At 52.2% G+C, this 21,663-nt stretch overlaps 7 protein-coding genes across 7 annotated transcripts; 3 read left to right on the top strand and 4 right to left on the bottom strand.

The window, feature by feature from the left end:
• The first annotated feature begins 206 nt into the window (after positions 1–206).
• On the top strand, positions 207–2,125 carry BDZ99DRAFT_413713 (MFS general substrate transporter). The gene is made up of 7 exons (XM_033716704.1): positions 207–283; positions 332–427; positions 481–743; positions 798–1,029; positions 1,100–1,195; positions 1,259–1,546; positions 1,598–2,125. Exons 1-7 carry the CDS (start codon positions 249–251, stop codon positions 1,758–1,760), a joined length of 1,173 nt encoding a protein of 390 aa, XP_033578276.1. The 5' UTR covers positions 207–248; the 3' UTR covers positions 1,761–2,125.
• A 377-nt stretch (positions 2,126–2,502) lies between these two features.
• On the bottom strand, positions 2,503–4,474 carry BDZ99DRAFT_507872 (aldehyde dehydrogenase; the record flags this gene model as incomplete). The annotated part of the gene is made up of 6 exons (XM_033724282.1): positions 2,503–3,166; positions 3,228–3,580; positions 3,635–3,813; positions 3,876–4,022; positions 4,093–4,243; positions 4,427–4,474. 6 exons carry the CDS (start codon positions 4,472–4,474, stop codon positions 2,518–2,520), a joined length of 1,527 nt encoding a protein of 508 aa, XP_033578275.1. The 3' UTR covers positions 2,503–2,517.
• A 1,422-nt stretch (positions 4,475–5,896) lies between these two features.
• Positions 5,897–7,870, bottom strand: BDZ99DRAFT_487164 (putative dimethylaniline monooxygenase; the record flags this gene model as incomplete). The annotated part of the gene is made up of 5 exons (XM_033722816.1): positions 5,897–6,070; positions 6,133–6,255; positions 6,305–6,842; positions 6,896–7,754; positions 7,825–7,870. 5 exons carry the CDS (start codon positions 7,868–7,870, stop codon positions 5,897–5,899), a joined length of 1,740 nt encoding a protein of 579 aa, XP_033578274.1.
• Positions 7,871–8,901: 1,031 nt separating this feature from the next.
• BDZ99DRAFT_497109 (uncharacterized protein) lies at positions 8,902–10,130 on the bottom strand (the record flags this gene model as incomplete). Its single annotated transcript, XM_033723489.1, has 2 exons — positions 9,722–10,130; positions 8,902–9,667 (listed from the first exon to the last, which is right to left on the bottom strand). The coding sequence occupies exons 1-2, from the start codon at positions 10,063–10,065 to the stop codon at positions 8,902–8,904; spliced, it is 1,110 nt and encodes a 369-aa protein (XP_033578273.1). The 5' UTR covers positions 10,066–10,130.
• A 668-nt stretch (positions 10,131–10,798) lies between these two features.
• Positions 10,799–17,969, top strand: BDZ99DRAFT_569391 (putative polyketide synthase; the record flags this gene model as incomplete). Its single annotated transcript, XM_033727874.1, has 8 exons — positions 10,799–10,868; positions 10,931–11,405; positions 11,458–11,766; positions 11,837–12,059; positions 12,116–12,239; positions 12,293–16,404; positions 16,453–16,767; positions 16,825–17,969. 8 exons carry the CDS (start codon positions 10,799–10,801, stop codon positions 17,698–17,700), a joined length of 6,504 nt encoding a protein of 2,167 aa, XP_033578272.1. The 3' UTR covers positions 17,701–17,969.
• Positions 17,970–18,331: 362 nt separating this feature from the next.
• Positions 18,332–19,352, top strand: BDZ99DRAFT_273647 (uncharacterized protein). The gene has a single exon (XM_033713915.1). The coding sequence runs from the start codon at positions 18,755–18,757 to the stop codon at positions 19,265–19,267; it is 513 nt and encodes a 170-aa protein (XP_033578271.1). The 5' UTR covers positions 18,332–18,754; the 3' UTR covers positions 19,268–19,352.
• Positions 19,353–19,377: 25 nt separating this feature from the next.
• Positions 19,378–21,644, bottom strand: BDZ99DRAFT_461410 (FAD/NAD(P)-binding domain-containing protein). Its single transcript, XM_033719613.1, has 2 exons — positions 21,579–21,644; positions 19,378–21,488 (listed from the first exon to the last, which is right to left on the bottom strand). The coding sequence occupies exon 2, from the start codon at positions 21,327–21,329 to the stop codon at positions 19,422–19,424; it is 1,908 nt and encodes a 635-aa protein (XP_033578270.1). The 5' UTR covers positions 21,330–21,488; positions 21,579–21,644; the 3' UTR covers positions 19,378–19,421.
• Between the last annotated feature and the right edge of the window lie 19 nt (positions 21,645–21,663).

Genomic DNA, 21,663 nt, shown 5'->3' with positions numbered 1-21,663 from the left:
GGAGTGGCTACTCGCTGCCCTCTGGCGACCATCCTTACAACGATGGCAGCTCTGAAAAGCAGAAGAACGAACGCTCTCAGAACGATCTTCCACTTGGCAACGAGGAGCAGCAAGACGTCGAAGCTGCCTCTCGGACAGCCTCGCTTGAACTTCAAGGCGCTGATATCGAGCCGCCGACCCAGCACCATGATCACATTGAACACCACGATGGCGGCCTCCAGGGTTGGCTATGTATATTTGGTTCTTTCATGGCTATGTTCTGCTCTTTTGGATTCCTGAATGCGTATTCCTCTCTCGTTCCGGACAATACGCCTCCGCTGACCATGCATAGAATAGGTCTTTTCCAGGCCTACTACGAGAAACATATCTTGAACGACTATAGCCCATCCATAATATCTTGGATATTCACGGTTCAGCTGTTTCTTATGTGTGACCTCTCCAACTTCATCCAACTTCGACGCAGCAGACTGATTCCTGTAGGTTCTTTCTCGGCGGACTGTACGGGCGGATTATTGATCATTACGGCCCAACTGGGATCATGATTCCATCAGCCATTCTGTCCGTACTCAGCATAGCGCTTACGAGTCTCTGCACCAAATATTACCAAGTATTTCTCGCGCAGGGACTGGGATTCGGTATTGGAGCAGCAGGCATTTTTACCCCCGCCTTTGTATGCGCAGGACAATGGTTTCATCATCGGCGAGCCCTCGCTCTTGGAATCGCCGCAGCTGGCAGTAGTTTGGGTGAGAATCTCATCATTCTGCTCCTCTGTTCCTGAGCCTGACCGATTACTTTAGGCGGGGTGATCCATCCCATTTACGTCAGCCATATGACCGAGAACAAAGGCTTTCCGGGAGCATTGCGATACACTGCACTGTTTCTGGGGCTCTGTTTGATCCCGGTATGTGTATTCGTGCGTGCCAGATTGCCGCCCAAAAAGTGGGATTCAAACGACATGACGTTCATCAATTTCTCCTTGTTCCTGCAGAAGGGCTTCTTTTTCTACTCTTTGGGTAGCTTTTTCGTCTTGTAAGTCCCTCGAGTCGTAGCGAGATTGAAGACAAGTAGCTCCTATTCCGGACAGGGCTGACCTGAGCAGGTGGGGTCTCTTTGCTCCATTCAATTACCTTCCAGGCATGGCGCTGCGACATGGCTTCTCTGAGTACCTGTCGATTTACACTATTGTGGTCATGAAGTAAGTTTAGATGCCCTCTTGAAACTTTATTGGAATTCCTAACCTTCGATCGCGTCGTGGTAGTGCAGGCTCTGTCCCTGGTCGCATATTCCCAGCACATCTAGCGGATAAGGTTGGACGCTTCAACGTTATGACCGTAATCTCCTTCCTTTCCGCCATATCTATCTTAGCATTCTGGCTGCCTCTCGAACTCATTTCTTCTACACATACCCAAATCTTTGCGTTCGCGGCTACCTACGGCTTCTGGAGCGGAGCCTATATCAGCATGCTACTGCCCTGTGTAGCCGAATTGGGATCGGTGACTACACTGGGAGTGAGATTTGGAACTTATGAAGCGTTCATTGCCATTGCGCAAGTCTTTCTCATTCCTCAAGCTCAAACAAATCGCTAATAGATGATCAGTTGCCTTACAGGATTGCCTATTCAAGGTCAACTGATCGTCCATGACCACGGCGGCTTCCGAGATGTCTGCATATTTTCGGGCATTTCAATGTTAGCTGGTGCAGTTTTGATCGGCTGTGCACGGCTCTCTCGAAGCGGACCAGTGCTCAGGATCAAAACTTAAAGCCCTCTTTAATTCGATCATTGCATCAAAGGAGCCATCTTCATCGCATAAGTGAAAGCAAGGCGCTTGGTGCGAGATCATACAGAACCAAAACGACTCTCTTGAGGCCTTCGGCATAGCCTCTGATCATTCTGTACCCGTTTAGAGCATAGTCGCTTCCGCCAATCGCTAGGTACTAGAGACCTTCGTTCACCGCTGCTTCACTCAAGGTTAAATTCCGCGTACATACTAGAGAAGCAATGACAGCTCATACTTTCCTTCATCGTGGGCGGCTTTTTCAATAGAATTAGTAGATCTCATAACCCCGAGCATGTAATTGTACTTGTAATTTTCCGCTTTCGAAGTTGCTTAAGGTTTCTCCCAATACGATTTCTAGGTCAAATTGCTTAAGGAAGACGTGACATTTACGACCAGAACATCTAAAAAGCAGATCTCACCGGCAGAGAGTATATCTAATACAGAAAACAGACTAGTACTTCTAGATGACTGAGGAGTCATTTTAAAGCATAGGTCAGCTCCGTGGTGGACGCAGAGATTTCAAAAACGTTCAATCACTTTATCAACAACTTCAGCTCTACTCCCAGTTTTCAAAAGTTAAAAGTTTCAACGAATGTATAATTTTATTTAATGCCGATTACGTTACGACAATAGCTAACCTTAGGCCCAACAGAGCTCAAGCGCGATAGCGAATGCTCGTTGCCGTGCGAACTCATCTTCAAACGACTCCTCCCACATTATGACTCCTACACTAGGTTTATCAAAACACCCTTGGTCTGATCGATGTTAGCGACATATCCCCAGGACGTCGAGCAACCTCCTTAGATACGCTCGAAGCTGTGAGATGAGGCCAACTTACTTCAAGCCAAGCTTCCAAACCTTCCTGTCCAAACTGCCTTCCATCACCTGAAGACTTATATCCGCCAAAGGCAATGTCAAACGCCATCAAAGGGCTGGTGCAGTTGATAGCAACAGTCCCGCTTTCCAATTGCTTAGCCAATCGAATCGCCCGCTGAATATCCTTCGTATACACGGAGGCGTATAGACCATACTCTGTATCATTGGCGCGAGCGAGCACTTCCTCTTCATCAAGAAAGGTAGAGAGAGAGACAACGGGTCCAAAAATCTCCTTGCGAAGGATGTCTGCGTCAGAGGGTGGGTCGATGAAGACAGTGGGCTGCAGAAAATAGCCCTCTTGAGGTACTGCTTCGCCGCCAGCGACAGGAACAAGGCCATCTCTCTTCGCCGCTTCAATGAATCCCATCACAGAGCCAAACTGGTTGCTGTCGGCTTGCGGTCCGTGAGTGGTGCTGGGGTCCTGCGGATCACCAGCCTTGCCCAGAATAGCCTGGAATGTCGGTATGAATTGCGTCTTGAATGCCTCCATGGCATCCTGGTGGATGTAGACCCTAAAAAAAGGCTTCGGTCAGCTACCCTTTTCGTCTATCCTGACGACTACTGTCCACGCACCTAGATGATGCGATACAAGTCTGCCCCGATAGCAGGGCAATCGAGAGCGCCGCATCCGCTGCAGCCTTCTCAATGTTCGCATCCGAGAACACGATCAGTGGACTCTTTCCGCCGAGTTCCAGGCTGACACTCTTCATGTTGCTGTCCGCCGCAAGCTTCTTGATGATCCGTCCAGTATTCACGCTGCCCGTAAAGGCCAGCTTGCGGATCGCGGGGTGTGAGGACAAGAGCGCGCCAGTAGAGGCACCGAAACCAGAAACGAATTGAATTACGCCAGGTGGGAATAGAGAACTTTCTTTGACTAGCTTTGCGAGCAAGAGCATCGATAGAGGAGCCTTTTCGCTGGACTTGATCTGGAAGATGCTAGTATCCACGTTCAGATTCTAACGCAAGAGCGAATGTCATACGATGATAGCATTTCCGGCCATAACAGCTGGTCCAATCGCCGCACATGCGATCAGCATCGGTGTATTCCACGGGATGATAGCAGCCGTGACGCCGTACGGCTGCTTCAGCGTCAAGTTGAGATGATTTGCGGTGTTCAGACTCGTTTTGCCGGATGCGTCTGCCCCAATTCCAGCGTAATCTTGGCCAACGTAAGCTCTCGTTCATGCTCGATGGGGTTCGGCCGTGATAGTGAGGACTGACATTTCAACACTCCCGCGGCAGCCATGGCCTGAAATCCATAAATCGCAACAGGTGTACCCATGCACAGGGCGTCTAGCTCGGCGAACTTGGAGGCATTCTGGACGATGAGGTTGGCGAGGGTTGAGACGGCCTCCGCACGCTTCCAGGCTGAGGGTCGCAGGTAGGATCAGCCAGATGTCCAATGCGAGCGCCCAGGAATGAGTTAGGAATTTCTCACCGTCCAGGTCCACCCAGGGTTTCCACGCTGCACCTGCTGCTTTGACGGCGACCTCGATATCTGCTGCGTCTGCTTCGTGGACGCTGACAGATGGTTTTTCAGTGGCGGGATTGGTCAAGGTAAATGTCCTGCCGGAACTGCCTTGGACGAACTACGTGGAAGCGTGCGAAGTCAGTAACTGGCCAAACAGCTTCGCTTCTGGATCGAAAAGACAACTTCGACTTCACAATAAGAGAACGCCAAAAGCGGCCTCGGAAGAGCTGGTCGAATAAAGCATGAAGACGGAAGAAGATGTGGCCGAAAGTATACTAGAGAAGCGATGGAGTCTACATACCTCATTGTTCAAGAAAAGTCTCGTTTCGATATCACTCAAAGAAGCCATGTTTGCTGCACTGTGCTAGCAGATAGGACCACGCTTTTACGGCCTTTATCGAAGAAGACTGAGGGAGTGTCTCCACGCGGACACCCCTTCTTCTGGTGACTGATGAAGGATATGGAAAGTATCCCTCCGTCGTCTTCCGTGCAATGGAAAGACCAAGCCGAATTCACCCCCCGCCCCCGCCCCCGCCCCCCCTGGATCATGGTCGCAATCAGCTGCCACCCAACAACAGCGGGATCGAAAAGAAACAGCCCCCAGAATGCAGTCTTCGTCGGCCACCGAGCCGTTCGAATCCTACAACCAGATCCTACAACCAGGGTCCATCGGAGACACTCACGCAATCCCGTCTCCCGCATAGCCTCACGCAGGGCGAATGGGCAATGCTCAGCGTCGTCGGCACCACGCTGTTTCTCGGAGTCAACACGGCGCAACCGTCAGCGGTGACTCCCACGCTCATCATGGCGGCGGCGTTGGCCTAGTGAAGGTGGGATCTACTCGCGGGACGAAACGTGGGGCTCCAACTCCATGACGTCACGTGCAGCGAGCCGACGAGATCGGCAGACCCGACAGCCCGGGTCGTCCCCAGCGCCTTATCACGCCCGCTAAGGCTTCCGAGAGGGAGGAACCGTCCCGCCTCCGAGCCGCCACCCGCCTGACGAAAGCGGGCCCGTCAGCGTCTCGTGCGAGTCGGGTTCGTGTTCGTGCCGGCCGCCGTGAGCGCCCAAGGCTTGTGTCGCCAGCAGGGCCAGGAAGAGCCTTATCTACTCAACCTTGGGCCCTTCGCAGCGCGTAAGCCGCAGCATCATCACCACCTCGACCTCCCCGAACTAGGAACCGCTCAGTAAGGCGTCCATTGCAGAGGGGCTGGGCAAGTCTCACATCCCACGATCCGATTGCGCAGACCTGCGCCGACGAGCTCTTCATGCATGAAGGGTCAATCGTCACAGTCCTTCGGCAGGGGTGAAACGGTGGTGCGTTTGCGAGTGACTGCCTTGGATGTGAAAGCGGCAGAGAATGATGAATGATACTGGGGAGGTGGCCAATTCGTTTGGGGCGGTATTGATACTGAGTAAGACCGTAGTAAGAATGTTTTCTATGCCACCGTATTCGACGAGAAAAATGTTTTCTATGTCACCGTACTCGACCAGAAAATATAATTGAATCCGATCGCACACGCTGGGACTGGATTGGGGTGGAAGGATGAGCCCCGGAGAGGTTCCGCCATTTTTGTATCGTAGACGAGGATTCAAGGAGCACGACTCCGGCTGGGCAGGCCAAACAGCAATCGATTCATGAAAGCAAGACTCTTATAAATTCCATCTACTATGATTCGAGCAAGTCAAAAAGAAATCTACTAAGAAATGCAAGCCAGTATGCATCTCCACACGCGTCTCGAACTTCAGTCATCCAACATCAACGATCCATTTAATGGAGCCCATTGGCCTTCAAAGCTGCCGGCTTCGCCTTGCCTTGCTTCTCTAGATACTCATCAATGAAGCCATTGAAGTCCTCCGGCTTATATGGAGAAAAGATCTCACCATAAAAGCTCCCCTTGCGTCGCGAGTTTATGCCAAGGTCTTTACATAGAGTATCTACGTACTATAGGAATGGCAAATTAGCGTTATGTGCATGGGGAAAGTGGCGAAGACAGAGTAGCTTACGGGAAGGAAGTCGTAAAGCGAATACGGGTGCTTCTGACCCTGACTCAGGTATCGCTTCGCAGTCCAAACATTCCACTCCGCCACCTCTTTGGCCATGGTATCGTAATCCGGGAGATCGAGTTCCTGTGGGGCGTTAGTCTAGTAGGTTCTAAAACAGGAGGCCTCGACGTACTCCTAGTAGATACAGAATGGCCCAAAACGACTGCATCTCCGATACCAAGGGGGTCTGCACCGTATGGATCTGGCCCAAGATGGCAAGCGACCGATCGCTCTTCATAGCCAAGTCAAGCGGCACGACACGGCGATACAATCTCCAGCGTTTCGGTACGCCATGCGACACGACCTTAGGGTTCTTCAGGTCTGGAGTCTTGGCCAAAAACGGAAGCTTCGCGTCAACCGACTTCATGGCTTCGGCGTCCCATTTCTTCCATAACATCTCCTTCGATATATCAGTTGCCTCGGTCTCCATGTTATAAGCAGGCAAACCGAGCTCGAGTTTCGTGGCCGGGTCGAACATGGCAAAGTGGTCACCCCAGCCTGTGCACATGACGGCAGTGTCCGCTTTGATAGATGTACCGGAGCGCAGGATCAGGTCATGGCCTTTGATTTTGGTGAGGTGGTCACGGACTACGGAGAGATCACCGGCGTGGAGGGTGGACCAGTAATCTGGGAGAGTGACGACACCGAGCCCAGAGTTTGCGTAAAAAATGCTGGACTTGGTCAACACAAACAACTTGGAAGGGAGACTGAGGAAGTGTCATACCTTTTTTCTTCAATTTCAGGTAAAAGCGCAGAGATATGGTCGCCCTTGAAATACCCGGCATGTCGGTTGCTGAGGTACGTCAGAGTGTCCCAGAACTTACTCGTGCACCACCGTCCGATTACCGTCTTCTGGAAGAATCCATACCCAGGTCCAGTCGTGTTGAAAATAGAAGGACTGAGGAAAGTCATCAGCCTGGTAGATGCGACTGCAATCACGTTGAAGAGGCCGAAGACTTCCGTGGGAAGAATGGCCAACGGCCCGGCGCCGTCGGGGCGAATTATCCACGTGACTTTCTTGCCCATTGAGAGAAGTAAGTACACAGCGTCGTATGCTGACTTTGCTGCCCCCAAGACTACGACATGCTGGACGTGAGGATCTTGGAGCTTATCGGATGAGGATCCCAGGTCTCGAGAGTGCAGGATTGGGATGGAGATATCTTCGGCCTCAAAACTCGGCAAACTTGGGATCGATGTTACGCCAGTTGCCACCATCAGCTTCTTTGTATCCAAGACATCCTTTGAATTCCGGAGGTGGAGACGCCATCCGCCGTTGTATCTCTCAGCTCGCTCGACATGAGAGTTGAACCGGACCCTCCTTAATAAATCATGGTCTTCAGCATACTTCTGCAGGTAGTCGTGGATCATGTTTCCAGTCACCAGGTTCTTTTGCGTCTTCCCGTGACTTGGCATTGGCGTATCAGTATAGTTGAAAAGACCCAATTTCACCTGTGCTACGAGGTTTGGATAGAGCCTGTCACTGCTCCATACTCCCCCAACAGTATTGTCGGAATCTGTCACCAGAACTTTGGCTTCTGGCCGGAGCCGTAAATAGGTTCTGGCGGCCACAAGACCGTACCAGCCTTCGAAATGTTAAATGAGTCCTCAAAGTCAAGCACTTGGTAGCACCTCCAGGATGATCGTGGTACTTACCTGCCCCAATGATGATGACATCGTACTCTTGATCTTTTGTTTCCATTTGGACGTTCTAGAACCCGCTGACTTGAAAAATAGAAGCGAAGAACGATGATATGAGTTGGAAATTAGAACTACCCTTCGAAGAAAAGTCGGGGAGCGTGTGGAACCTCATCTTCAGCTGTGACCGAGTTAACCTTCGCTCGCATTCCATCAAGCTCCACACGTCGTGGTATCGGTCCGTTCGTCCCATTCTTTCGGTCGAGAGCAGAGCCTGCATGCAGATCTGTTAGCTCATTTACTCAATGCGACGATAAAGATTGTGGAATAGACTCCTTGTAGCTCTACGATTAATGAGAAGCTCGTACGTGGCCCACGCACACGACGGCTCGTCCGATGTTGCAAGGGTCCGTGGCGCCGGAAGTGCACGACGCGGTAGCGGTATGATAAGCGTGGCATCATGTTGCGCAAGCATGGGAGGCTATACGTAGAAGCAGGGCTAAGTGGTGTAACCAGCCATAAATCTCATGCATTCCACTTGGCAATGGGCGGCCTCGCCTACTCACAGAGAACCTCGAAAGGTGGATAGACTAAGCTGACGGCAGGGCCAGGGTACGGCGATTGAGGCGTCGAATTCTATAGGTCATGGCCATGCCGTGTAAAGGTGGGCATAAGTGCTTGATCAGTGGAGTTTGCCATTGTAGCATCGGTGGAGTCGTATTCTTTATCAGTGACATAGCGCTAATGAAGTGAGGTTTTGTTTCGATACGTCGTCCTGTTATAGATGACGGACGTGAATTGAAAGAATCCGCTTACGTACCCCGAAATAGTACAGCTTCGCTTTTAATGCGATATGAAGTTCGTGGACAGCTCTTTGGACTTGATCAAGATTGGTGTTGTTGAGAGATCGGAGAGGCTTCACAGCGCGGAGACGACGGAGGAGTTCGGAAAAGGGAAAACGTTTTTCAGAGGCTAGCTGCTTCTAATTCCAACGTCCATCTCTCAATCTAATCTCCATCCATCCACCTACTACTTTCCCATCATTTTCCATCAGGTTCATTATATTCGGACGGCGAAGATGCCGTCTATCCGTGTCTATGTAGCTTTGCGCCCGCCGATCTTGCCCGGCTTCTCCAGGGCTCTCCTTCGATGCAGCTCTCCCTCCCTCCAAAAGAGGGCCGCAGAAACTGTCCCTCCAGGTCCCAAAAGTAGTCCGCCGAGCAAGAATACCAATGGAAGCGCCTTGCGTCCAAAGCCCTCTTCCATCAAGCTAAATATGAGGACGTAAGCCCAGGACAAACTCGACAAGGCGATGATGATGAGATCGTATTGCAAGAACAGCCATGGACCATTCATAAGCTTTTCGGTGGACCCCTCGGGACCAGCGAACAGCCGAGGAACATACACCCTTGAGAAACTCAGCAAGGGATTTGTATCTGAGAACATTCTCCCGATAGCGTACAGATGGCCAGCCGTAGATGACAGCCCGGCCAGCACATACGATATCCGGACATGGCGCAACGTATCATCTTCGACATTCCGAGAGCTTGCAGCTGTAATTTTGAAAAGGGATACGCCTGCAACCTGAATTGTGGAGACCCATACCGGATCTAGCTGCCACGCTGCCAGGATATTCTGATGCAGACAATGAGAGCGATCGACCCAGGTAGGCAGCATGCCGATGGCCATAGGAAGAAAAGCGCCAAGTAGAAAGCTGATTGGAATTGCTCGTGCGGATGGCAGATCGACCGTGCTCAGTCCCCGAGGTTGCGCATGCACCCATTTTAGGTGATTGAAGTAGTAAAACGGGAGAGAGATTGCCGCTCCGAATGCTTGCCAGGCGGCTCCCCAGAATATTGGACTGTTTCCATGTCAGTATTGATGTCCGAACGACTAGTCCTTAGCTCCGACTTACTACTCTACTGCGGTTGGTTTTTTTCCTCCGCGACTTGCTTCAACATATAGCCATACAAATGCAGACTGCAGAGTGGAATACGCATCGATCAAAAAAAGTTGGTATCCAGGGTCTGATCCGTTTGTGCCGTACAAGAAGAATGCAACGAGAAGCGACAATGGGAAGTCGAAAAGTACGATTCCAGTGTAGCTCGTCTTGAACGGCGTGCCATCGTGTAATTTCCCATACCATGTCACGCGAATTAATTCGAGGACGGTACCATTCCAGAGACTAACGCCCCAGAGCAGGACGACTGCGAGCGCACCAAGTGTAATGAAATAAGCAGACTGTGTGAAAAATTTCATGATGAACGAATTTGCAGGAAGATTGAGAGCGCGACAACTTGGAAGATAGAGGTATTATACCGGCTAAGATAGCAGTTTCTGTCGACTTCTGAAAGCCTCGATGCGTTCCTGAAGCGAGCCCCTTCGAGGTCGACGCGAAATTCACCCCACGCAACGATTGCGTGACGATCCATCTCAAGCTGTCGCCACACCACCTTCAAGAACATGACACTAGCCCATATAGGAAAATCCTAAATCCGCTAATGCATCTTCAATGATATCTTGATGGCGAACGACCTGCATCTCTCGTACGGTTCATATCCGAACCGATGACATGGATATCTGAACTCCGAGACAAACTCTAGCCTCTCTATCAGCTCTGAATTACGCCGAATGGAGTCACACTTTGACTTATGCTCCTTCTATGAGCTCCGACTGGTTGATTGGGACTCGGAAGCGGCTGGAAGCTCTGCAGGGCCCTTGAGAGCCTTCCAAAGGATCATGCATGAGCAGAAGGGCGCGTTATCTCGACTACGTAACTGGAACTCATTTGCCGGCCATCACATTAGTGGAGATGCTAATAACACATGATAAAAGAGTTCCACCGCGCAATAAAAAAGGCCACGCTGAACGATTTCTGCATCTTCACTTTCAACATCAAGATCTTTCTCCTTCTCCCCATGATACTTGTCACATAGGCTCTCTTTGCGTCTTCTTTCTTCATTGCTATTCTGCAATAGATATCATTGCCAAGATGCCTCGAATGGAGTCCAAGTTCGACGTCGAGGATTCTATCCTCGAGCCAATCGCCATTGTCGGCATGGGTCAGTTCCTTCAGATGACAGCCTGTACGAGGTATATCAGCTTTCGAAACTGACTTTTCTAGCCTGCCATCTCCCTGGAGGTGTCCGTTCAGCATCTTCCCTGTGGGATGTGCTAGAGAATAAGAAGTCCGTTCAAACCCCAAAGGTTCCGGCGAGTCGCTTCAATATCGACGCACACTATCACGAGGATCTTGAGCGTCCAGGTAGCTTCAACGTCCTTGGCGGCTACTTCCTTGACGGCGAGGTGGAAAATTTCGATCCCACTTTCTTCAATATGACGCCTATTGAGGCTATGTGGCTCGATCCTCAGCAGCGGAAGATCCTTGAGGTCGTTTACGAATGTTTCGAATCTGCTGGGGCTCCACTGGATAGCGTTGCAGGCACCAACACAGCTGTCTTCGTTGGTAGCTTCACTAGCGACTACCAGCAAATGTCGATCCGCGACACCGACTTTCGGCACAACTATGCTGCAACTGGTGTGGACCCAGGCATTATTAGTAACCGAGTTGGTAATGCCTTTAACCTCAATGGTCCTAGGTAAGCTGATCTCATTGTCCCTTTGTGCAGCCAACTGATTCGTAAAAATAAGCTTCACGATCAACACGGCATGCTCTTCGTCTGTGTACGCAACCCACAATGCCTGTCACGCACTGCGAACAAGGGATTGTAACGGCGCTATCGTTGCCGGGGTCAACCTAATCATCACAGTTGACCAGCACATGAACACTGCAAAGCTTGGTATTCTTTCACCCACCTCCACGTGCCACACGTTCGATGCAAGTGCCGATGGCTATGGCCGTGCTGAAGGTGCTGGAGCATTGTATCTCAAACGCCTATCTGATGCTATCCGTGATGGCGATCCAGTCCGTGGCGTAATTCGCTCCTCTGCGGTCAACACGTGAGTCTTCGTTTACAACCCCGGGTGCCCGAATACGGGGCTGCGATGTACTGCTGACATCCTTTCACAGAAATGGTAAAGTCCCAAGCATGGGCATAACGCATCCCAGCGTCAAGGGCCAAGAGCGAGTTATTCGAGCTGCATACGAGAGAGCGGGATTGGATCCTGCTAAAACTCTCTACTTTGAACTTCATGGCACTGGCACGCCAGTGGGTGATCCTATCGAGGTCCGAGCTGTTGCTAATGCTATGAACGACACACGAAGCAAAGATGCCCCATTGGCTATCGGAGCGGTATGTCGTCTCCTTCTACTCACATGTCCGGAAACTAAAGTTGCGATATGGGACAGATTAAGGCAAACATTGGCCACAGCGAGGCTGCCAGCGGTATTTTCGCCGTGATGAAGGCCGCATTAGTCACTGAGGCTGGAGTGATTCCAGGTGTTGCTGGCTTCAAGAGTCTCAACCCTGAAAGTATGGTTCCTCTCCCAGTCTGCGGAAAAGGTCTCATTCTGACAATTCAAAAGTTGATGAAAAAGGCTGGAACATCAAGGTCCACCACGAAACGAAGCCATGGCCAACCAACTCTGCTGTGAGACGTGCTTCTGTGAACAGTTTCGGCTACGGGGGTACCAATGGTCATGTCATCGTAGAGGGCGTTGAGAACCTCTATCCGTGGTACTCACACGGCAAGACTATGGCCGAGGCCGCCTACGATCACTCTACATCGCGCCCATTGCTACTGACGATGTCGGCACATGACAAGGCTACATTGTCTCGAAACATCGAAGCCCATGGTACGGTGGCTGGCAACTACTACGCAGCAGACCTCGCATACACCCTCAACCTTCGACGGACTCGATTTCCTCAACGGGCTTTCTTGATCATGAAGGATGCGACTCTCAGCACCGACTTCGCTGTGCCATCATTCAGATTTGGCTCGGCTACCAGCAAGCCCCCTCAAGTCGGGTTCATGTTTACAGGACAAGGTGCCCAGTGGGCTAAGATGGGTCTTGAAGCGATGCAAACGTTCCCGTCTTTCGCCAGCACCATCAAAGATCTCGATCAAGTGCTGAGAAACATCCCATCGCCCCCGGCTTGGACACTCACCGACGCTTTGATAGCGCCAGAAATGCACGGTATCAACATAAATGATGCCGAAATCACCCAGCCAATTTGCACCGCCATTCAGATTGCCCTCGTTGATATCCTTGCCAGCTGGGGCATCGAGCCCGTGGTTTCCTTCGGACACTCCAGCGGCGAGATTGGTGCTGCCTACTCTGCTGGTCTCATTTCAGCCCCCGAAGCAGTCGTCGCTGCCTTCTACCGCGGTTATACTGTCAAGCGTCATGCCCCCACTGGGACTATGCTTGCCGTCGGGCTCGGCGCGGAAGAGGCCACGGAGTATCTTTCAAGCTCACCGGACACTGTTATTGCCTGTGAGAATTCCCCAAGCAGCGTCACTTTGAGTGGTACTTCAGAGTCAATCCAGGAAATCAGAAGCCGTCTTGACGAGAAAGGCGTCTTTGCGCGTGAATTGCGGACTGGAAAGGCCTATCATTCCCCGCAGATGGAGGCTGTAGCGCCCTTCTACAACGCTTCGCTGTTCAAAGCATTGCAAACCATGGACCCGGACGAGTTCAGCTGGCGACGCCATCTTACGAGGATGATTTCTTCCGTCACGGGCAAGGAAATACAGGGAGGATTGTCTGCTAACTACTGGAGCGACAATCTACGAAATCGAGTTCGTTTCGACTCTGCCGTAACGGAGATGGGTAGCACGCCCGACCTGGCGGACGTGAAATGCATCGTTGAAGTCGGTCCTCATTCAGCACTGGCCGGGCCATTCAAGCAGATTTGTAAGGCAAGGGATTTCAAGGATTTCTCGTATATTCCCAGCTTTGTTCGCGGGGAAGATAGTAGTTCCCAGCTTCTGAAGGTCGCTGGTGAACTCTTCCTGCGCAACTACCCGGTGGACCTCGAGCGAGTTAACGAGATCGATGACTTCAGCAACACGAGTTCCTTGAAACGATCCCAGAGTCCCTCTCTTTTAGTCGATCTTCCCCACTACCAATGGAACTATGAGAGACGATTTTTCGCTGAGTCCCGGGCTAGTCAAGAGCAGCGCTTCATGAAGTACAATCGCCACGATATACTTGGCCGCCGGGTCCTAGGGCTTTCCGACCACTCTGTAGTTTGGCGTAATGTTCTACGACACCGGGACATCCCTTGGCTGAAGGACCATTCTCTCGGCAGAGAGACTCTCTTCCCTGCGGCGGGACATCTATCTCTTGCAATCGAGGGCCTGCGGCAGACCTGCGAGACCAACGGTCTGGACGTCTCTAGCGTCACCTTACGCGACGTGGCAATTAAGGTCGCCCTCGTTGTGCCAGACACGGACGACGGGATCGAAATTCAGCTTCGTCTCGAGCAATTGACAACATCTGACGCGTCCGAAGGCTCATCCTGGTACTCGTTTACCGTGGAATCAATCGTCGAGGGCACTTGGAACGTACATTGCGAAGGCAGAATTGCAGCCAACTTCCGCGCTCAGCCCCCAGTCGGCAGCTTCCGTGACATTTCTCTTCCAGCTCTGACCCAAAGAGTCACCGGCAAGACATGGTATGAGGCTTTCCACCGCGTCGGCTTCGAGTACGGGCCCAGCTTTCAGGGCCTCGAGGATATCAAGACGAATGGCACCCTCCATGAAGCCGCCGCCGATGTCCAGGTCAAGAAGCAGAGCGGATTGATGAAGGGAGAGTCCAGGTACATCCTGCACCCTTCAACAATCGACGCCTGCCTTCACCTTATCATCATTTCCATCCAAGCTGGTCAGCACAAGACGATGCCGTGGGGTGTCGTTCCCATCAATATCGAAGAAGTCTCATTATGGCTGCCAGAGGAAGAGGCCGACTCGATAGGCCAGGCACTTGCCTATACCGACGAGCTGGATGGCCGTTATTTTAATACTCACACCAGGCTTGCGACTCCATCTGGGAAAACTGTGCTAGATATCAAGTCACTGCGCTGCGTTGAATATGCTGCGGCTCTGCCACAAGAGTCTCTAACTCCAAAGAAGCGGCAACCCTATATGAGCAAGAGTTGGACACCTGAACCTGCTCCAGAGATACAACCCGAAATCGACTTCGCCGCGGTTTGGGCCAATGCGACATTGGTCTACAATCACACGTTAGACGAGAAGATGGAAAAGATCACCGGTGGTCTTCCCACCAAAGATCTTAGTACTTTGGGCGAAGAAATAGAAGGGAAACTTGTCATCTGCGATATCTACGGCTCTCTTCTTTCCTCTTTGACTGCCGACACGTTCCAGATCTTGAAATCAGTTTTGTCCGCCAATGTCCCTATCCTCTGGCTCACTAGCGGCGTGAATGAGGGCAAATGCCCGCAAGGTGCCATGGTAGCGGGCTTTCTACGTGCTATCAGGTCAGAGATGGCAATGGCCAAGATTGGGCTGCTCGATTTCGATACTACGGAAGACCTGAACGTCCTTCAGGCATCGACCGTCACGCTGGCGAGAGTTGCTACCAAAGACAGCGGCAAACATACCGAGTTCTGGCTGCACGACGGTACTATCCAGACTTGCCGACTTCATCCTAATGAGGCTTTGAACAATGCATTCACAAACGTTAAGTCAGTTCAGGAAACCATTCTCGCTGGAGATCAGGCGCTCCATGGCAAGATTACCAACGGAGAACTAGTCTTCCACTCGGAAGACAAGCAGTCGGACCTCTGCAAAGACGAGCTAGAGATCCTAGTAGAATCAGTTGAGCTCGAAAGCAAAAATCTTCAGCAATTCAGCTCTGAGTCGCCGAAGGTCGTCACAGGAAGAGTTCTCCGCGTTGCACCTAGTCTCGATTCATCAATGGTCGGTCGCAAATGCGTTACTTACGCTCCCAGCGCCTTCTCGACCAAATTAACCGTTCCAAAGTATCTTTGCAATACTTTCGAGCATTTCAACAGTGAGGATCTTGCGGCCACCCTTCCGAGCTTATGCAAAGTCGTCAACGCATTGATTGTGACAGCGAAAGTCGATCACAGCGAGCAAGTTCTTCTGCTACCCGCTCCTCGGGACTTTGTCAAGGCGGCGGCCAAGCTCAGCAAGATCCTTGGGCTTAGACTCAACGTGGTGGTCGAAAGCGAAGCGGAGAAGGATGAGTATGCGTCGGGACATGGACTCAGCCTGGAAAACATCATACTCGTCTCACACGCTTCGGAGCTAGGCACCAACCTCAATTCGGACGGTTACCTTGTCTCCGATGTTGTGGTCGCGCACGACTTCTCCCTTCTAACACAGGAAGCATGGAGGTCGTCAAAACCATCGAGTCGATTCGTTCTCATCGACGCCACACTTGACCAACCACCAGATGTCCTTCCATACACACGAGGCGCCGCTTTCCTGTCCGTCGGTGTTGAGGCTCTTTACAAGCGAGACCAGCGCGGTCTTGGCTGTCTGCTGAGCCGCACATTGGGCCTGCTAAACGGACAGGGGGCTCTATTGACGGAGAAGAAGGAGATCATCGACATTGGCTTATTCGAACAGATCCTGCGGACTGTAAAGTCTGCGAAGGGCTCCGAGAGTGTGATCGCTAAGTACAACTACGGGCAAAGTTCTATCAAGGTGGGACACTACTTCACAATAGCATCCAGCCTGCTGACCTTTCCGCAGTTTCAACCGCCCTCTGACGAACTCCGATTCAACCCTCATGCCACTTATCTTCTGGTCGGCTGTCTCGGTGGTCTAGGACGAAGCCTGACCTCATGGATGTTGGAGCGAGGAGCTAAGAGATTCGCCTTCTTGTCTCGCTCCGGCGCAGATAAGCCGGAAGCAGCGGAACTTGTGTCGTCGATTGAGAAGCGAGGCGCCCATGTTGAGGTGTTCCGTGCCGATGCTTCGAGTCCCGCAGGTGTTGCGAGAGCCCTTTCGTCTATCTCAGCTGAGCATCCCGTCAGAGGCGTAGTGCATGCTGCTATGGTTTTACAAGTATGTCTCTCGTCGACGCCATAGCTGTGCTGGCTAGATGATGCTAACATTGCATAGGACTCAATCTTGGAAACAATGACCTACGACAAATGGCTCACCTCCATCACCCCCAAAGTCAGCGCAGCACAGTGCCTCCACGACGCCCTCGCAGGCCACACCCTCGACTTCTTCGTCATGACTAGCTCTATTTCTGCCACCCTAGGCACGCCAGGCCAAAGCAACTACTGCGCCGGCAACGGTTTCCTCGACGGTCTCGCCTGGCATCGCAACCAGCAAGGCCTCCCAGCCGTCTCTCTAATTCTACCCATGATCCTAGACGTCGGCTACGTCGCGCAGCACCAAGAGATCGAGCTCAGTCTATCTCGGCAGGGGATGTACGGCATCGACGAGCAGGAGATGCTGAAGGGCTTTGAGACGGCTATGATGCGCCCGAAACCGGTTCCTGGGAAGCAGGATGTGAACGATGCGCAGATAATTCTGGGTCTAGAGCCGAGTTTTCTTGCTGCTGCCGCGAATCTGAGTGCAGAAAGTCCGGATGCGTTCTGGTACAACGATGCCCGCTTTTCCAACCTCCTCATCGCTATCGACGAGGCCGGTGCGGGTGCGAAGTCGAGCGGCTCGGGTGGAGATATCAAGAGCGTCGTCAAGGAGGCTAAAGCCAACGGTGCCAATGTTATCGAAGTGCTGGGCGAGTACATCACGAAGAAGCTCTCAAGCATCTTGATGGTCCCGACGGAGAACTTCGACTACGATACCACTTCGATTGCGGACGCTGGAATCGATAGTATGATTGGGGCTGAGCTGCGTAACTGGTTGTTCAAGCAGTTTGTGCTGGAGATTTCGTTCCACAATTTGCTGGCCCCGACGTTGACGATTAAGAAGTTGGCGATGCTTGTTGCTGGAAAGATGGGGCTGCTTGAGAGTGGGGCATAAATCTAGATGATTGCTTTTTTGGTGAACGAAAGATAGATTGATACGTTTCTATTTAGATTGGGTTGGAGTTGAATTAAGCCATAGAATGATCATATTTCTTTCACTTTGTTGTCATGTAACGTGGAACTATTCTTCTCTATGGATTTCGCAGCGTAGGTTAGACTTAGTTCCATGTCAAATCGATGTGGGAAAATGATGGTAAAGTTCTCATATATGATATGCATACGGTTTTTTCTCTCGACTCAACTTTGTCCACATGAGGACTTAGCACACACCCGAGTTCTCCAGAAATGAGATTACAGTATGAGCATTTGAACCCCATTATTTTCATCGATGCTTGCTTTGGTCTCTGCATTATGGGGAGGAAGGACCATTCATCTTGCACGCCCGACCTAGCCGGGGTACCCTTCAACATGTTTAAAATCCCGTCACCGGTCAGTTTATCTTAGCTAAAGTTAGCGTGAGCCCTCATACTGTACGCAGGTGCCCTCTTCATGAATGTTACAGGGAACACTGAGCCATGTGAGCACAAGCTTTCCCAGGTACCGGATCCTTCGGCGGGATCTGCATTGATGTCTCACTCTCGACCGACAGATAGGATGGCGTGGACCGATGATTCCCATATTTCAGACCTGTGGTAGCTCAAAGGTCGTCAAATAATCCAGACTTATTTGGTTTGTACTTTGTGTTCACCAGAACAAACGTTTTTCTAGTTCGACAGCGAAACCTCTAACGCTTTGGCGACCGCAGCTATGTTGCCATACCCCCACCTATTCCCTCCCTTGCTCTTCAATGTAAGCAAAACCCACTCGATCTTGACTGGACCATGGAGCCACGTGAAATTAAAGGCTCAAACTCTAGGCGACCGTGTATCAGAACGTGAGCTCCTCTAGCTCCTCTAGCTCCCATTACATTTTCCAAATCGACTTTCCGTTCTCAAACCCAAACCTCAACGCCTATGGAAAGACCCTTTCGTACCAGCAAATCAATAGCCGACTAACAACATCACCCTCCTCCACAGATCCCAATCGGCAACCTCTCCACGGACCCAAAAATGCTCTACGGCCAAGTAATCAGCGGCACCCTCACCTCCGAACCTGGCGTACGCTCCCCCCTTACATCAATAATACAGATACGATTTGTATTCGCTACTAACACATCACATTGTCCGTTCCACACTCCCATCACCGGCACCGTCCTCCACGCGGGCGACTACGTTTTCGCTGACCCCTCTCGCGCCGTAATCCGACTAAACATCCAAGGGCTCGTCAAAACTAACGACACGCCGGCCGCATATCTCCAGATGACCGGTACTGGAATCGAGATTCCCAACGAAAGGGTTCTGGGGACGATTGACGGGCTGCCAGGGGCTGGTGCAGTGAAGTTTGGCCAGTTTCAAGCGGTTATGATGCGGAGTTTCGCGGTGGGGACAGGTGAGTATAGAAATTTGTCCAGTGGGGTATTTGTCGGGAGTAATGCGGTGAGGCCGGGTAGGGAAGAGGGCACATTCGTCGTTGGGTTTCGGATGAGTCAGGTGGGGAGTCGGGAGGTGAATGAGACAGTTTAGCGGGCGTTTAGAGTTGGACGCGGCGGGAGATCCAGGGAGTTCGTTAGATTTCTTAGAGCGAAGAGATATAGAGCTCGTATAGGCTCACCGACATGGACAAGCAAACTTCAGGGGTAAGTGCGGGTGTTAAATTTCTCCAATACCAAATATCTACTCACGTCGACACCTCGATGCCCTGCATACTGCCCTCTTCACGCCATGCCTCGACAACCCTCATAAAGTCCTCAATGCCATGCCCCCAAAGCCCAGATCGCGCCATGATCATTTGCATCTCGGGCGGTGCGCGGTCAATACCGCCCTCGACATTGAAATAGCTCGGCGTACAACCCGCTATGGCAGCCATGGGCGGCGAGCGCATCAGCACCTGCACGCCCCAATCCTGCGCTGCGGCAGCGGTGGCTGTCACAGCGAAGGGGTACCCGCCAGCTTTACGCTTCGCTTCTGCCAGGATATATGCCGAATGCTTCGCGAGAGCGTCCACGTTGAACAGGTAGTTGGGGCTGTTGGAGGCCTGCCATGGCCCGGAAAGGAAGAGATTGGGGAAGTTGTGATCGAGAACACCATGCTGCGTCGATGGCCCGCTGCGCGCCCACTCTTCGCTCATCGAGACGTCATTGCGGCCGATGATGGTCATGTTGGCTTTTTGCGCTGGGGACCCAGTGAATGGTGAGCGGAATCCGGTGGCATAGATGATGACGTCCACGGGGTACGACTCGTCGCCTGCGACAATGGAGTCATTGGTAAGGTGGTCGAGGCCCTTGCCGTCCGTGTCGACGAGAGTGACATTTTCGCGATTGAAAGTCGAGAGATATTCGTCATGGAAGGTAGGACGCTTGCACCACGTAGGGTACCACGCCTGCAGCTTCTTCGCGACAACTGGGTCTTTGACCACCTCTTCCACACGTTTACGAATACGCTGCTGGCGAGGAAGGTCCATGGCATGGAGCTTCTGCATGTATGCTGGTAGCTCATCCATAGCCTTGGGTCCCGCGGCGTTACCTGCAATGGCCACCATCCCAACAGCACCGGTCCACCAGTCGTCTACCAGGTTGATTGAAGGCTGTTTCTCAATGGTGAAATGCTGGTGGAAGTTCCTCAAGCGCTCGCGCTGCCATGCCGCTGCTGTAGCCACTTCGTTGCGAAACCACTCCGGATCCGTCTCCCGCTGATCACGGTGATCGACGGCCGCTGGAGTGCGCTGAACGACGTACAAATGCTCTGCCCAGCGCGCAAGGTGAGGTACGATTTGGACAGCTGTTGCCCCCGTGCCTACAATGGCCACTCGCTTCCCTCGCAGCTTCGTGAGGGACGGGTCCTCCGGCGATCCACCAGTGAGGGCGTAGTTCCAGCGCGACGAGTGGAAGACATGGCCCTGGTAGTCCAGCAATCCTGGGACTCCAGGCAGCTTCGGCCAGCTGAGTACGCCGTTCACCGTCGCCACAAACGGCGCGCGGATGTGCAGCGTCTGGGGTTGCTCTCCGTGGCGCTGCTGGACAAGCTCCACCTGCCACTCTTTCGACTCTTCATCCCACTCTAGCGTCTCAGCTTTGGTCTGGAAGACAGCGCTGTCGGCCACTCCCCATTTCTGAGCGACGAGGTCGGCATATTGGCGAATCTCTTCTCCAGAGGAATAGCGGTGGCGTGGGACGTAGCCGGTCTCTTCTAGCAGTGGCAGGTAGCAGTAGCTCTCGATGTCGCAGCTGAGTCCCGGGTAGCGATTCCAGTACCAGGTCCCGCCGAAGCCGCCCGCGCGATCCACGATTCGAATGTCTTCGGGGCGCACTCCGGTCTCGATCATGCGAATTGCATACAGCAACCCTCCCCAGCCGGCGCCGAGGATGAGCACCTGGCAGCGATTGTTGGGAAACATGGAGCTTGCGTTCTTGACGGGCGCCGCGTCGACCCATGGATCATCGAGGAAGGAATGGAATTTGTCGGAGAGGGAGATGTCGACGAACTGGCTGTCGCCGTCGTCGCGGAGTCGCTTCGCGCGCTCTTCACCATAGCGCTTCTCGATCTGCAGCGCAGCCACTGTGGGAACGCCCTCGTCTTGATAGTTCATGGTGGCTATACTTGTGGGCTGATGGGCTTTTAAAAGTCCAACGCAGTGATAACTCGTCCACCTTTTGAAACTAGTGCCTGCTAGGTGGGGTACTTCTTACAGTGGCGTTGAGCAAGGAAGAATGGAGCCGGAGCAGTGATATATCTGTGTGGCCAAACTCTAGGAGAAGTTAGATTAGTGAGGCCTGCGAAAATGCGGGGAATGACAGTCTTTTGACGCTGTTGATGGATGGGTTAGGAGCAGCCGCACCAGTGCTGACGAGAGTCTGATGTCCGTGGATGGACGGGTGAATGCTGGCTTCGCAATTGCAACGACTGAAACAGGCGGCTGGGCC

The sequence above is a fragment of the Mytilinidion resinicola genome (genome assembly GCF_010093595.1).
Source record: "Mytilinidion resinicola strain CBS 304.34 unplaced genomic scaffold BDZ99scaffold_7, whole genome shotgun sequence".
Taxonomy (NCBI): domain Eukaryota; kingdom Fungi; phylum Ascomycota; class Dothideomycetes; order Mytilinidiales; family Mytilinidiaceae; genus Mytilinidion; species Mytilinidion resinicola.
Note: the sequence above shows the minus strand (reverse complement) of the source record. Positions and strands in the feature narration are given on the sequence as shown.